This window comes from Engraulis encrasicolus, unplaced genomic scaffold (genome assembly GCF_034702125.1).
Source record: "Engraulis encrasicolus isolate BLACKSEA-1 unplaced genomic scaffold, IST_EnEncr_1.0 scaffold_314_np1212, whole genome shotgun sequence".
Classification (NCBI taxonomy): domain Eukaryota; kingdom Metazoa; phylum Chordata; class Actinopteri; order Clupeiformes; family Engraulidae; genus Engraulis; species Engraulis encrasicolus.
The window spans coordinates 32,896-49,123 of record NW_026945604.1 but is presented as its reverse complement, the minus strand read 5'-3'; the positions used below and the strand labels follow the sequence as shown (position 1 = coordinate 49,123).

At 47.4% G+C, this 16,228-nt stretch overlaps 1 protein-coding gene across 1 annotated transcript; it reads left to right on the top strand.

Moving 5' to 3' along the window:
- Positions 1-344: 344 nt before the first annotated feature.
- On the top strand, positions 345-15,602 carry LOC134443334 (uncharacterized; the record flags this gene model as incomplete). Its single annotated transcript, XM_063193180.1, has 4 exons — positions 345-654; positions 13,145-13,299; positions 13,426-13,708; positions 15,087-15,602. Coding segments are annotated over 4 exons (899 nt in total), but the record flags the coding sequence as incomplete, so codon positions are not given.
- Between the last annotated feature and the right edge of the window lie 626 nt (positions 15,603-16,228).

Below are 16,228 nucleotides of genomic sequence, written 5' to 3'. Positions count from 1 at the left end.
ATTTTTAAGGTAAGCCACTATTACACTTTTACACTGATAATAACATTTTAATTAATTTTGTATGACCATCAGCTTAATACGTTTCCCTCATTTTTGTTTTGAGCTGTACTACCAAAAGTATACATTTATGAGAGTGTGCTCCCAATATTGATAAAACAGCTTCTTAACAGAAATGTTCCCAATCAACCAATTTGTGTGCATATCTCTTAATAGAGGCTTACAGTATACTGCAATGTAGTTATCAAATGGCGGTCAGGGCATAGGTTTGTCCTCTAATAGTTCCCTTGTATTATAAACAAATATTTAAAAATATGTATTTTATTGTTTGTCATATTAATGTCAAGAATGCTTGACGGAAAGAAATTTAGCTTTGACTGGAAGGGCCACCCAGTCAGACCTTGTGAAATCGCCATACGCGGGGGAAGGCATTGCCCAAAATGCCATTGATGGAAATCGGGACTCACATTTCCATCATGGATCCTGCACTCTCACTGATGAAGATACTAACCCCTGGTGGAGGGTTGACCTACTGAAGGAGTACATCATCACATCAGTGGTCATCACCAACAGAGGAGACTGCTGCCCTGAGAGACTCGATGGAGCTGAGATTCGCATTGGCAGCTCCCTTATTGACAACGGCAACGACAACACACAGTGAGATTCAATTTTAAAAAGCAGGAAATAACTCATTAAAAACTCAGAATACACTGAAAATATCTTAATGAATGTTGTTGAACACTATTAAATGTTTATTGCAAACACTTCCCTAGCTGTGTCTTGCTACAAGTAGGCCCATATCAAGGAGGGGGAACACTGTAGTACTAAAGAATTTGATAAGATTTATGTTCAAGATAGTCCTTGTGCACAAGCCCTCAGCAATGCAGGTGCAGGCGTGAGGCAGGAGAAGGTGAACAAAAAGAACAGTAAGCAGTGTGCGGTGTCTTTTGAATTTGTTAATTGGTAAGATTGATCTTTATCCATTAATACTGTCAGGGCCGTGTGGCCTGAAGAAAGCTAGGGAACCCAGGAGCAGACTGGAGACAAAAAATTCAATCAAAGTGTGTTTATTTCAAGGCAACGGTGCAGACAGGGGTGAGGCAATTCAACATCAAGGGCAGGCATGGGTCGAGGCATAGGCAGTTCACAGGCAGAGGCACAGGGGGCGTAGGCAAAAAACGTAGTCAAAAAACGGTCAGAGTTCAGATCACAGGAAGGCCAAAATAGATAGGCGAACACAAAAATCTTCAAAACATAGGATAGGCACACGTGGCAACAGGTTTCAAAAAATGAGAAAAATCACAGGCAAAGAAAAGGGGCAAAAATCCCAAAATTGTCCAAAACTGAGGAAAAGCTCACGTGGCAGAATCTCACAGCTCAAAAACTGAAAAGCACTCGTGTAGCAAAAAGTCAAAATGCACTTCCAAAAAGTAGAACAAAAAATCTGAAAAATACGAGGCAAGAGTCCAAAAAATACTTCAAAAAATCACAGACAAAACTCACGTGGCGCAATGAGGCATGGAACAGGAAAAACTTGGCAAGGCGTGAACATGATCAGCGCAGAGAACCATTCGGAGTTGTAGGCAACAATCTTGCAATGACACTAGTCCTTGGCTGGGTTTTAAAGCAGAGTCTGATGAGTGAAATGGACGCAGCTGTAGCAAGGCCATGGTTGGTGATTGGCTTCTGGTGGTGTGGTGAAGTTCAGAACATGGCCACCAGATGGCAGCAGTGCAGGGAGAACGTTTGCTAGTGTACGCAAGGCCAGTCACTGCACATCGGACTGCAGGGCAGGTCAGGGCTGGTTTGTGACAGGACCCCCCTTCTTACGGACGCCACCAGGCGTCCCAGCTCGGACCTCAGGATGCCGCCGGTGAAAGTCAGCGATCAGGGTGCGGTCCACCACAAACCGGGCAGGGACCCAGCTGCGCTCCTCCGGACCGTAGCCCTCCCAATCAACCAGGTAATGGAAACCTCTGCCACGCCGCCTGGCCTTCAGGAGCCGCCTCACAGCAAACACCTCACCGCCATCAACAACCCTGGGAGGAGGAGGGGGGGCTGGAACAGGGGACAGGGGGCTCGAGACAAGGGGTTTGAGTTGGGAGACATGAAACGAGGGATTAATGCGGCGCATAGTCAAAGGTAAACGAAGACGGACAGAGCATGGGTTGATTACCTTGGTTATGGTGAATGGGCCGATGAATCGGGCGTGCAGCTTGCGGCAAGTGGTCTTAATGGGAAAGGTCCCGAGTGGAGAGCATCACTCTCTGGCCTGCCTTGTACCTCGGAGCAGGCGACCGGCGTTTATCTGCCTGGTGCTTGTAGGCAGCCGCAGAACGCAGGAGTTGACCTCTGGCCCGGGCCCAGGTTTTCTTGCAGCGACGCACAAAGGCCTGAGCTGAAGGAACGGCGACCTCCTCCTCCTGTGAAGGGAACAGCGGGGGCTGGTATCCCAGACAGCAGTGGAATGGGGAGAGGCCCGTGGCAGACGTAGGCAGGGTGTTGTGCGCATATTCCACCCAGGGAAGTGTCTTGCTCCATGACGTGGGGTCTTGGGAGGTCATGCACCGGAGTGCAACTTCCAGCTTTTGGTTTGCCCGCTCTGTCTGTCCATTGGTCTGTGGATGGAAACCTGAAGACAAGCTGGGAGAGGCACCAATTAGTTTACAGAATGCTTTCCAGAACTGGGCAGAAAACTGCGGGCCACGGTCGGAGACAATATCAAAGGGTAGGCCATGTAGGCGGAAAGAAAGACATGGATGATCAATAGTTCAGCAGTCTCCTTAGCAGACGGCAACTTGGGCAGAGCTATGAAGTGGGCTGCCTTAGAGAATCTGTCCACCACAGTCAGAATACATGTGTTGCCCTCAGACTTGGGTAGCCCAGTCACGAAATCCACAGCAATGTGTGACCAAGGACGATGAGGGACAGGGAGAGGTCTCAGGAGGCCCGCTGGGGGTCTATTACCTGACTTGTTTCTGGTGCAGACGTCGCAGGCGGCCACAAATGTCTGAATATCGCTCTTCATGGAGGGCCACCAAAAACGCTGTTCGATCACTGCCAGAGTTCTCTCGGACCCTGGATGGCAGGCGACCTTAGAACTGTGTCCCCATTCCAGCACCTGAGAGCGGACAGTTGAAGGCACAAAGAGACAGTTAGGGGGCCCATTACCTGGTCCGGGTTCCTGGTTCAGGGCCTCCTGGACGATGACCTCAATCCCCAACATGGCTGCCCCCACCAGGCATCTTGGAGGAAGGATGGTCTGCAGGGAGTGGGGTTCCGTAGCTGAGGAGAATTGTCTGGACAAGGCATCAGCTTTAGTGTTCTTGGACCCAGGACGGTAAGAGAGGGAAAAATTAAACCGTGAAAAGAAAAGAGACCATCTTGCTTGTCTAGCATTCAGGCGCTTGGCAGTACGGAGATACTCTAAATTCTTGTGGTCTGTCCACACAATAAAAGGAGGGCTAGCCCCCTCCAGCCAATGCCTCCACTCCTCTAATGCCATCTTGACAGCTAGTAACTCCCGATCCCCAATGTCATAATTTCTCTCTGCAGGAGAGAGGCGGTGAGAGAAGTAGGAGCATGGATGCATTTTGTTGTCCTTGGAAGACCTCTGTGACAGTATGGCCCCCACACCTGACTCAGAGGCGTCAACCTCCACTACAAATTGGACAGACGGGTCAGGAATGGTCAGAATGGGTGCAGAAATGAACCTACTTTTTAGGTCTGCAAATGCCTTCTCAGCCTCCCTACTCCAATGGAAGGAGGTCTTGGTGGACGTGAGTGCGGTGAGAGGTCCAGCCACGGAACTGTAGCCTCTGATAAACCGCCGGTAGAAATTTGCGAACCCCAGGAACTGTTGGAGGGCTCGCCTTGTAGTAGGTGTGGGCCAGTCCTTAACTGCCTTCAGCTTCAGGGGGTCCATCTGTATCCTGGAGGGGGAGAGGACAAAGCCCAAGAAGGATACAGTATCTTTGTGGAATTCACATTTCTCAGCCTTTACAAAGAGTTTGTTCTCCAGCAGCCGCTGTACAACTTGCCTGACATGGTGCCTATGGGCTTCAAGGGAGGGTGAAAATATAAGGATATCATCGAGGTAAACAAAAACAAAAACATTCAGGAAGTCTCGCAGTACATCATTGACAAGAGCTTGAAAAACAGCTGGGGCATTGGTCAAACCAAAAGGGACCACCAGGTATTCATAATGACCAGTAGGGGTGTTGAAGGCAGTTTTCCATTCATCACCCTCCCTGATTCTTACTAGGTGGTAGGCATTCCTTAGGTCAAGTTTAGAAAAAACAGAGGCTCCTTGGATGAGTTCAAAAGCAGTAGACATGAGTGGTAAGGGGTACCTGTTCTTGACTGTGATGTCATTTAGGCCTCGATAGTCAATACATGGGCGGAGGGATCCATCCTTCTTCCCCACGAAAAAGAAACCAGCTCCAGCAGGTGATGACGATGGGCGGATGATTCCAGCAGCCAGAGAGTCTGAAATATACTTCTTCATGGCGTCTCTTTCAGGGGGGGAGAGGGAATACAGACTGCCCTTGGGTGGAAAAGAGCCAGGAAGGAGTTCAATGGCACAGTCATAAGGCCTATGCGGGGGTAGGGATACAGCTTGGGACTTGCTGAACACGGGCTTAAGGTCTAGATACTCCTCTGGGACATTAGAGAGATCAGGGAACTCATCTGCAGCTAATGAGGGACGGACAGTAGTGAAAGCAGAGCCCAGGCATGAGGATAAACAGAATGCACTCCATCCCAAAATGCTGTTGTCAGACCAGTTGATATGGGGGTTATGCACAGACAACCAAGGGAATCCAAGAACTATGGGAACATGGGGATTCTTCATGACATGGAAGGAGATCAACTCTGAGTGATTTCCTGAGATTCTTAATGTAACAGGGATAGTTCTATGGGTGATTGTGCCCAAGCTATTGCCATTGAGGGTTAGGACAGAGAGGGGGTTCTCAAGGCGGGATAGAGGAATTCCCAGTCTTTGTGCTGTAGCCAAGCAAATTAAATTACGGTCAGCACCTGAGTCAATAAGAGCTTGAAGAGCATGACTCTTGTCCTCATGCAAAAGGGAGATGGAGAGGTAGGTGCGTTGGGCAGGGGAGGGGTCGGTGGTCGCGCCCGCCAGGCCCCCTATTCTCACTGGCGGGCCTTGTCTTTTAGGGGGCAGGTAAGAGCAAAATGACCCACCTTTCCGCAATAGAAGCAGGCACCTGTGTCTCGTCGGCGTTGGCGCTCCTCAGGGGTTACCCGAGCACGATCAATTTGCATTGGTTCAGGAGGTGGAAGTTCAGGTGGAGGAGCCTTCACACCCGGTCGAAGATAGGCTGAAGTCTTCTCCCGGTTCCTCTGCCTGATACGAGCATCAATGCGTCCAGCCAGGTCCATTAGTTCTGTAAGCTCAGAGGGTAACTCCCTTGGGACAAGTTCATCTTTGACTGAATCACTCAGGCCATTCAGGAAAGCATCATACAGGGCGTCATCATTCCATTTACATGAGGCAGACAGAGTGCGGAACTCAATGGCATAATCAAAAACGGAACGGGTACCTTGACGGAGGGCCATGATCTCTCTTGCAGCCTCCCTGCCTGCGTGGGAGCGGTCAAATACCTTTCTCATCTCATCAGTGAAGCTCTTGTAGGATGAGCAGCAGGTGGCATTGGCGTCCCAGACAGCAGTTCCCCATTCCCGGGCCCTGCCAGTGAGGAGGGTGATGAGGTAGGCTACTCGGGAACGTTCTGTTGGAAAAGCAAGAGACTGGAGTTCCAGGGTTAGAGAACATTGTGAGAGGAATGAACGGCAGTTGTCGGGGTTACCATCGTAGGGCTGAGGAGCAGGCAGCCTAGGTTCTCTGAATGGGGAGGGTGTGGCCGGTGAGGGTGGAGCTGGGCTCGCTTGTGGGGGGGTCGGCTGGGGCTGAGAAGCATTGGACAAAAGCTGTTGCACCTGTGCAGAGAGGGAGTTAAGTTGCTCAGCAACAGTCTCCAGGTTACTATTAACTTGAACAATGCCTTGCTGGTGAGTTCCTAGCATGACTCCCTGTTCCTTTACAGCATTCTTCACCATTTCCAGGTCTGCTGGGTTCATGTTGGCAAGATTGTTCTGTCAGGGCCGTGTGGCCTGAAAAAAGCTAGGGAACCCAGGAGCAGACTGGAGACAAAAAATTCAATCAAAGTGTGTTTATTTCAAGGCAACGGTGCAGACAGGGGTGAGGCAATTCAACATCAAGAGCAGGCATGGGTCGAGGCATAGGCAGTTCACAGGCAGAGGCACAGGGGGCGTAGGCAAAAAACGTAGTCAAAAAACGGTCAGAGTTCAGATCACAGGAAGGCCAAAATAGATAGGCGAACACAAAAATCTTCAAAACATAGGATAGGCACACGTGGCAACAGGTTTCAAAAAATGAGAAAAAATCACAGGCAAAGAAAAGGGGCAAAAATCCCAAAATTGTCCAAAACTGAGGAAAAGCTCACGTGGCAGAATCTCACAGCTCAAAAACTGAAAAGCACTCGTGTAGCAAAAAGTCAAAATGCACTTCCAAAAAGTAGAACAAAAAATCTGAAAAATACGAGGCAAGAGTCCAGAAAATACTTCAAAAAATCACAGACAAAACTCACGTGGCGCAATGAGGCGTGGAACAGGAAAAACTTGGCAAGGCGTGAACATGATCAGCGCAGAGAACCATTCGGAGTTGTAGGCAACAATCTTGCAATGACACTAGTCCTTGGCTGGGTTTTAAAGCAGAGTCTGATGAGTGAAATGGACGCAGCTGTAGCAAGGCCATGGTTGGTGATTGGCTTCTGGTGGTGTGGTGAAGTTCAGAACATGGCCACCAGATGGCAGCAGTGCAGGGAGAACGTTTGCTAGTGTACGCAAGGCCAGTCACTGCACATCGGACTGCAGGGCAGGTCAGGGCTGGTTTGTGACAAATACGTAAGAACGCAAAGTGACAAAGTAACAAAGTTCAGCATCTAATAATAATCTACTGTGTACAGTTCTAACATACACTATTGTGCAACTTAAAGGTACACTGTGCAGGAAATGGTCAGAAAAGGTACTGCAACTATGCTGCTCATTGAAATTGTGTAGTCTATTGCCAAATTTGATCATTCCATGAAAGTTTACTAAGTAATGAATTAATATTTTCTAGTATGACTCAAGTACAGTCATTTTTGCAGCTAAAAATGGCTATTTCTGGAAATTCAAAATGGCATACCATGGAGAAGATCCCCCTTTTCATGTATGAAAAGTGCATTTTTCCCCAGTCATAATGAATACTTAAAATGTGATGGTGGTGGTAAGTATTCATGAAAAAGGTAACATTAGTAAATGGGTAGCATGAATTCTGGAAATAAACAACTAAACATCTTACAGTGTCCCTTTAAGACACATCATCAGTGTTAGCACCTGAGCTCATTGGGTGTTTCGGGTCTCACAACAGACACCCTCGCCCATGGGACCCAGCCGGGGGTGATCAAGTCCCGGCTTGTGTCTTAAGAGCATTTATTTGTCCACGGATCGTCCGCTTGATCCACAGCCATCTGGACGCCTTTTCTGCTGCATCACTGATGTTTCTAATGGCTTTTCTGTTCTGCAGTCCTCTCAGTCCCAGCATCTTAAGTGCCCTGATCAGAGACTGGCCAGCGAAACCTCTGAATACGTCCTCAATGGGGTTGCATTGGGTCTTCCACCCCCTGCTTCGGCATTCACTTGCCAGTTCCTTTTACTTGGCCCTCTTCCTCACAAAAGCCTCCTCCATCCTGTCTTCCCAGACAGTCAACTCCAGCAGGACCACTTGTCTTGTTGTTTCCAACACCAGGACCATGTCTGGCCTGAGTGTGGTCACTCCGATGTTCTCCGGAAATTTGAGCTGTCTCCCTAGGTCAACCTTCGACTGCCAGTCCCTGGCTGTTGCCAGCAGCCCCCCTGATTGTCTCCTTAGCTGTTGTGGTTTCTCCCCAGACTATGGCCTGTCTTGCTGGTTGTTGGTGTTTGTTGGTGGAAATCCCTGTGCTTATGGCCTCTGCAATGACCCGTAGCACTTGGTCATGGCGCCACTGGTATCGCCCCTCTCCAAGTGCTCTCGGGCAGCAGCTAAGGATATGCTCCAGTGTTCCCGCCTTCTGGCAGAGAGGGTGCAATGGGTTCTCAGCCAAGCCCAAACGGTGGAGGTTGGATGGGCTTGGGAGGACTGGATGAGGAATTTGATCCTGTGTGGCTCATATTACCATAACTCTGACCACGAAACCTTCCGAGCCGCTGCCTCCTCCCAAAGAGTCCATGCCCCCTGCTGCCGCATCCCTACAATCCTACTGCAGCGGGCTTCCTCCCCTCCTGCCCGGACCTCCTCCTGGATTAGCTGATGCCTTTCGTTCCCCTTGGCCTTCTTGTAGGAAGGTCTAGGGTTGCTTCCTAGTCCTGCCCGCCCTGATGCCGCTGCTCCCACCAGTTCACTGTGACGCAAGCGGGACTCAGCCTGGTTAACTGCCTCTTGAGCACACCACTTCCTGCCGGTCCTGACTTCTATGCCAGCCGAGGAGACTTTGATTTCCCTGGAGTCCCTATACAGCTGCACCTCTCTTGCTCGGGTCACCATGAACTCCTCCGTCAAACTACTGAAGGGTAGCTGCAGTTTGTAGTTCCTCCCGTACAAGCCGATGCTGCTGAGGCTTCGTGGTAGGCCCAACCACTTCCGTAGGAAAGAGCTGATCTTCCTCTCAAAGCACTCAACAGTGGTAATTGGCACGTTGTAAACCAGCAGTGGCCAGAGCAGTCGAGGCAGGATACCGTGCTGGTAAAGCCAGGCTTTAAACTTGCCTGGTAGTCCTGATTTGTCCACTGCAGTCAGCCAGGTTCCCAACTCCTCCGTTGTTGCTTGGAGTACTGCAGTGTCCCTCAAGGTGCAGTCATAGATCTTGCCTTGGCTCTTGACTGGCTTCTCTCATACAGATGGAATTTTGGTGTCTCCTATTCAGAAGCGGAACTTCTCTGAAACGTTCCCCTTTTCCACCACTAGTGACCTGGACTTGGCTGGCTTGAAGTTCATCCGGGCCCAGCTGATGAGATGCTCTAGGTCTTGGAGGATCCAGCTACAGCCCAGGACAGATGCCCGTCAGGTCATCCATAAATGCTCGGATGGGAGGCTGTCGTATACCAGGGGTGAGTTTCTCAAAAGAGAAGTTGTTAGCCTGTTAGCAACTTCGGTAGTTGGCAATGGGAAAATGTATTGAAAACAGCAAAGTAGCTAATGTTGTTAGCAACTTTGGTTTTGGGAAATTCACCCCAGAGTTGGTGAGTGGTCCTCTGCACTCCACCTCTGCTGACTTCACCACCATATTCATGGCCAAAGAAAACAATACCACAGAAATGGTGCATCCTGTGTGTGATAATGCCTTTCTCCAGCCGATGAAATGCAGATGTTACTGCTCCAGAAGTGACTCTCAAACCGAAGCAGCTGTAATAGTCCAGTATGAGGTCTTTGATCTTGCCTGGAACGTGGTGTCAGTCTACCGAGGTTTCCACCAGCTTGTGTGGCATGGACCCGTAGGCATTGGCAAGGTCAAGCCAAAGGACTGCCAGGTCTCCTTTGCCTTCTCGTGCCTCCCGGATCAGCTGGGTAACAACTCCTGTATGCTCAATGCATCCTGGGACCTTCGGGACTCCTCCCTTCTGCACAGAGGTGTCGATATAAGTGTTCCTCAGGAGGAACTCCATTAAGCACCAAGCAACAATACTGAAGAATATCTTGCCCTCGACACTGAGGAGTGAAATGATCCTGAATTGCTTGATGGTACTTGAGCTCTCTTCCTTTGAAATCCAGACCCCCTCTGCGTGTCTCCCAGGGTTCACGTTAGCCGGCTGTGGCCGGACATTGATCGTTTTGCATCATGAATGACCGGCAAAATAAAATGTGACCGGCCAAAATGTCAGGCAAAAAATGACTGAAATTAATCAGTAAATAATATTAGCTATTTTAAATACTGAATGTTACACAAAACACCAGTGATATGAAACTGAACAAAGCCGAAAATAGTTATGAATAGCCTATGTAAATGAATGTGTCGTAGTCTAAACCGCACGCAATAGTGTTGCTTGCGCTCTCGTCCCCCACGTTCTCCCCAATCAAGTTGCTTCCCTATCACTTGACTCACGCTGACTGATGTCGAGGAACAATTCAGTTTTTTTTTATTTTATTTTATCAGTAAACACAAAGGGCATTGCGGTTGCACAACCATTTCATGCCCAGTTGCGAAGTCAAGCCTGGGACCCAATGCGATGGCATGCGCAGCATCGCAGCGAATCACTTTCACTTTTACCTCTACTGAAAAATGGTGGTGGATCTCCAAGTAGGCTAGGCTACAGTCGAGGGTCAAATTAAACATTTCAGTGAACGATATGCTCATGAGAAGTCCCAGTAAAAGTGTATGCAGGGCTTTATCACTTTTTTCATCACAGGCCAAAATGGCTAGTGGATGTATCTCACACGCCCACATATATAGAGCGTCGTACGGAACGTGTCAATTCCCTTGAGAGGGCAGGAACACAACGCAATACAGTTCAAATTTCAGTAGCGTTGTTACCGTTACTGCACAACCATCACATCGTTACCCAATTTGAGTAGGGAAATCCTCTTCGGGTTTGCTGATAAAACACAATGTTTTCAGTCGATAACTTAGCTAGATATGCCTATGCGCGCAGCACGTTGGCTGGCTGCTTTTTTTTCTTTCAGTTCATTCGAGCTCTCGGGTATGTGAAAGAGAGCACGCATTTGCTCCTTGTGCATACAAGCAGCTGGCTCTTTAACACCAGCCAACTGGCCCAATGCTAGTGAAATTTAAGTTTTGCTGGTAGAAAAGACCTATTTACTAGCCACTTTGACCCATTAGGGAGTATGTGTTTTGCTGAGGGAAGGTCCGTTAGATATTCTAAATGTCCGGTATTCTGCAATGCAGCCGGCCACTTGTCTGGCCAGTAAGAATTCTAGCGTGAACACTGGTGTCTCCACTGCTGTGCCAACCAAAGACTGACCCTAAGGATTGTCCATAGTCGCTTCAAGAGTCTGGGGCATCTCTCGTAAACAACATATGGCACTCCACTGGGGCCTGGTGCTGAATTTCATCTCGCTGCCTTGACAACCTCCTCTACTTCTTTGAAAGTTGGCTCCTTGGTGTTAAATACCGAGGGGGGTACTGGCGGGGATATCAAGGTTCTGCATGGCCCAAGATCTTCCTCTCTTGCATTGTCACTGTAGGTGGCATTGAGGTACTTGTTGACCTCCTCTTCGATGCAGGCAAGATGGCCACTTCTCTTTTGACCAATGATCTTCTTGGTGAACCCAAAGGGATTTGAGATGAAGGCTGCACGTCTCCTGGCGCTCTCTCTACCCCTCCTCCTATGCCACTCTGCTCGATGGAGGGTGACGAGCCTTTTCCTCAGTACGCTCCGGAGCTCTGCCGGCTTTCTCCTCCTGTCTTGTCACCTTAAACTACCAACCAAGCAGCCGGAGTTCCTGCCGCAGCTGGCTGAGTTTTAGCTCCCGTCTGTTTGGCTCCCCTGAGCGTCTGGTTGGCTGTTGTTCCTTTATGCTAAATCTTTCTGCTCCGATGTTAATGATCATTGCAGACATTGACAGCAGCTTCTGGTCCGCATTTCCCCTTGCAGTAGCATTCAGGACTTGGTCCAGATCTTCATCAACCTGGAGCCATTGTCTTTCTTTGTTTGAAGCAGGCCACAAGACCCGGTGGTGTTCAGAATGCTTGAAACGAGGTTGGACTTGTGGGGCGTGGAGGGTCTGGGCGCTGAAGGTTGACTCCTGGCCTGGCTCCTCCTGCGTCTTACCAGGCACTGGACCTGTGCGTTGCACCACCTGCGTCCCCGTCAAGCATATCATTTTGTTCTGGTGGATCTTTAGACCATGCGGGTTCTTGCAGACTTTGCCTCATGGACAGACTGCACTCGTAGTCGTTTTTCCATTCCGCTTCTTTGCTGGTTCATCTGTCCTGTTGGGGTGCTCATCCTCCCTCCCTCTCGGACACCCCTGGGTGTATACTTCATTAGGGCTTTTCGTAGCGTGTTTGTGGTTGCACCCTTACAGGAGCTGCAGTTCGGGTTGCTGGCCCTATCTGCCCCGGTTACTGTCTTTCCAGTCATCGGCTGTCTCTCCAGCCATGTCTCGCCATCCTATTCATGGTCGTCATCCGGCCTGTTCCCAGAGGTCACAGGCTTGGCCAGTTCAACTAGTTCTAACATACAATATTATGCAACTTAAGACACATCATCAGTGTTGGCACCTGAGCTCATTGGGTGTTTCGGGTCTCACAACAGACTCCCTCGCCCAGGGGACCCAATTTACAGAATATACCAGAGTAGGCCTATGTCCAGATAAACTGCCCCACAGTCATCTTGACGAAAAAGTGTCGTTAACATGTGTGAGTAGGAAAGATCATCTCAGACAGTTTAGTAGCGTTGGGAAATAAGATGTGCCTGCTTCCTGGTTTTAAGCTGCACACTGAAATGTCTCTTGGACAGGAAGTTTGTTGGCCAATGAGAGGAGCTGCTGTAAATGTGTGTGTACAGGGTTCTATTCTTGTAGACATCCTCAAGAGATGGAAGTGAAGTGTATGTGTGGGGCAGTTTCACCATTTTTCTGCAATGAGAAAATTATTTATGCATTGATTGAGAAAGCAATTCCCATACCAGGTTGTCAGTGGACAGATGGTTCTTTCTCAGTCCGTAAACATATTGATGCTGAAGTATCTCCTGGGAGATTGGAGGTGTTGGTAGACTACGGCAGGTTTTCAGAGAGGTTGGTTCCCTTTTCAAGCTGGACGCTTATTCCACCTTCCTGCCATTGAAGTGGATGATGGGTATCTCCCTGGCCTGCTCCCACCAAGGAAATTAACTGTTTGGTTTTACCGGTGTTGAGGAACAGGTTGTTTTTGGCACACTATTTAGCTAGGTGTTTTAACTGCACCCTGCATTCAGACTCCACCTCATGATGACGAGTGTGTGGGCCTAAGTAGCTCACAAATAAGTTCTGACAGTATGACATGATTGATTGGGAACATTTGTGCACACACATTTACATTATTGTTACTCTATCTCTACATGAATCTCTATTCTTATTCTACAGAGTTGGAGTAATATCCTCTATCCCAGCTGGGGAAAGCCAGACCTTTACATTCAGCTCTGGGGTCAGTGGTCGCTATGTTAATGTTTTTCTGCCAGGCCCCGAAAGGACTTTAAGTCTCTGTGAGGTTGAGATTTATGGCTATTTGGCACCAACTGGTAAGTGATCTCTTAAGAAACACAGTATGTAACAATTAAAATGAATACATGCATAAAGTAGAAAAATGTTATTACATAATATGCACACCCTTGTTACATTTGTTGGAATTCTGGTTTTCATTGCAGGTGAGAATGTGGCCTTAAGAGGGAAAGCCACTCAATCAGACCTTTATGGAAACGGCTTTGCTTATAACGCCATTGATGGGAATCGAGATGGAATATGGGGTCATGGGTCCTGTACTCACACAGAGGGTCACCTCAACCCCTGGTGGAGGGTGGACCTGCTCCAGACATACAAAGTCTTCTCAGTGATCATCACCAACACTGTGGATAGTGTCCCCAGTCGGCTAAATGGAGCTGAAATCCGTATTGGCAATTCCTTGGACAACAATGGCATCAATAACCCCAGGTAAAAGAGCCCGCACCAACTTTGATGTTGTATAATTCATTAACGACTTAAGCTATGACTACGAAACTTGGTGACTTTTCCTCAAATTTAGTTGGCTACAGCTTAGTACCAAAAGATTATGTTCATCATTTTTACCGTTGCCATGGCAACACTTTTCTGACAGGTATGTCTGATCGAAAATCACTGATCTAAATCTCATTATTGTCCCTTTTTCATATTTTTTGTTATTTCCATTAGCATCAGACAGCTTTGTGAGCATTAAAGTGGTCTGAAGCATATAAGTTAATCATTAAAATTTAAGTGCATTACCTAAATTTGATGGAAAATACATTATGGCGAGATTTTGGGCATTATAATCAGATGATGTCATAATGACATCATAATACCAGATAATGACACAAAAATGATGTCATTCATAGATGTTCATGATCATCTCCCCAAAGTTTGGTGGTCATACCGTATTCCGTTCATGAGCTATGAGGGGGCCCAGGCCCAGGAATGCCAAAAAAGCCCAGTCTGAATAGGGTTAAATGTGAATTCAGTAAAAACAAAAAACAACAACAACAAAAAACCTAAATGCTGCTCACTATCGCCCCTGGTGCCACCCCCTGTGGAGTCAGTTTTCCAAAGAGAGTTCATGAACTGTTAATCCAGGGATATCAATACATATAATAATGTTTTAATAGCTGCACACTTTGACTAGCCTGGCCAGTCAGACTATACAGCAGTAAAATGATGAGTTTAGTCTCACACTGCATAGTTCGGAAAACTAAGGACTGTAGGTTCAAATGTTGTTGTTCAAATTGTCTGCCATGACCACTTCGAGCAAATACTGTATGAGTAACCGGCTCCAGCAGTGACTAACCTGCTAATCAAACAGGGCTTAAAAACATTTTGTTGAGGTTGGAGGACAGATTTTCTGCCCTTTTGTGTCTCACTTCCAACGGTGCAGTACTAGACCAACTCAACAGACAAAAATAGTTTTTTTGTCTCTAGGTGGGTTTGTGTATTTTCTAGCCTACATTATGCCATAATTTAAGCGCAGATTTTGAATATAATGGATATGGTTCACTATTACAGTGGATCTACCACATTAGGTACAGTGTAATAAGCAGTGTAACAATATTTGATACCATGCAATGTGATACCAGTGTAATACCATATACCAACCCTAACCTTAACCCTAACCTTAGAGGTAAGTACAAAATTGGTACATGGTGTTGCACTGGTATTACACTACATGGTATTACATATTGTTACACTGGTTACACTGTACCTCATGTGGGAGACCCACTGTAATAGTAAACCATTAAAGAGTAATGGGGTCATAACTTGGACTATGTACAGCAAATATTGTCCCTTTTAACCATTTTCTCAGGTGTGCTGTAATCTCCTCGATTCCTGCTGGGTTTTCTAAGACGTTTCAGTGCAACGGCATGGAGGGACGCTATGTGACAGTAGTGATACCTGGACGTGCAGAGTATCTCACTCTCTGTGAAGTAGAGGTGTACGGATCACCACTGGACTGAAGCTCTTCAAAACAACACACATGCTCCATTATGTTGAATAAAGCAGCCGTAATGAGGGGCGTAGCAGCAAATTGTGGACCCTATATGTACAATCAACTCCCAGGACTGTGTGTGGACCCCCTATATATGCATTGGGCCCTGTTGACTCAGTCACACTCCACTCGACTTTTTTGTGTGTCACAATCTATTTTTGGATGGTAATTGCACAAAATATAGTCCACTAAATTGCTCAGATCTTCAATTCACAAAAATTGTCAACACCTCTTGACACAATTTAGCACCACAAGGGGTCATCATAGCCTGTGTGTGTGTGTGCACATGTTAAAATCATATCTCTCCTTGAAATGGATATTTACAGGGGAATTCAATCATGAATCTTTCTTTCTGTTTGCCATAACTGCACAGTTCTTTGTGTGACTAGTTTTTGATACAATAAGATGGGAGTTTTAGAAATCATGTGCACTAGTTCCTAGGATGATGTTATCTTTTGTCTTATCAGCTTCTTAATTTGGCCTCAAACAGCAAAGCAGTTAAAGGAGGTTGGATTACTGACTGCAAAAAATCCTCAATAATAAAATATCAAAACAGTTGTTTTGCCTTCGTGTGGATTTCCTCAGAGGCGTATGAAGTAGAAGTAGAAGTATTGGATGTAATTAAAGGTCTATGACATAGTTTCAAATAAGTGGCCCAATATCATACTTCTACTCTTTGGTTTCCCTTATTTCCTGTTCACTTGTGGGTTGTAGATAGTAAAACAGGGTATGCCTTTGTGTGTGTGTGTGTGTGTGTGTGTGTGTGTGTGTGTGTGTGTGTGTGTGTGTGTGTGTGTGTGTGTGTGTGTGTGTGTGTGTGTGTGTGTGTGTGTGTGTGTGTGTGTGCGTGCGTGCGTGCGTGCATGTGTGTGTGTGGCGCAGATGTGCATGCTGGCATGAGGCCTGCACATATTTTTATTTTTCCTTATTGTACCCCTACCGCTCTTCCTTGTCTTCTT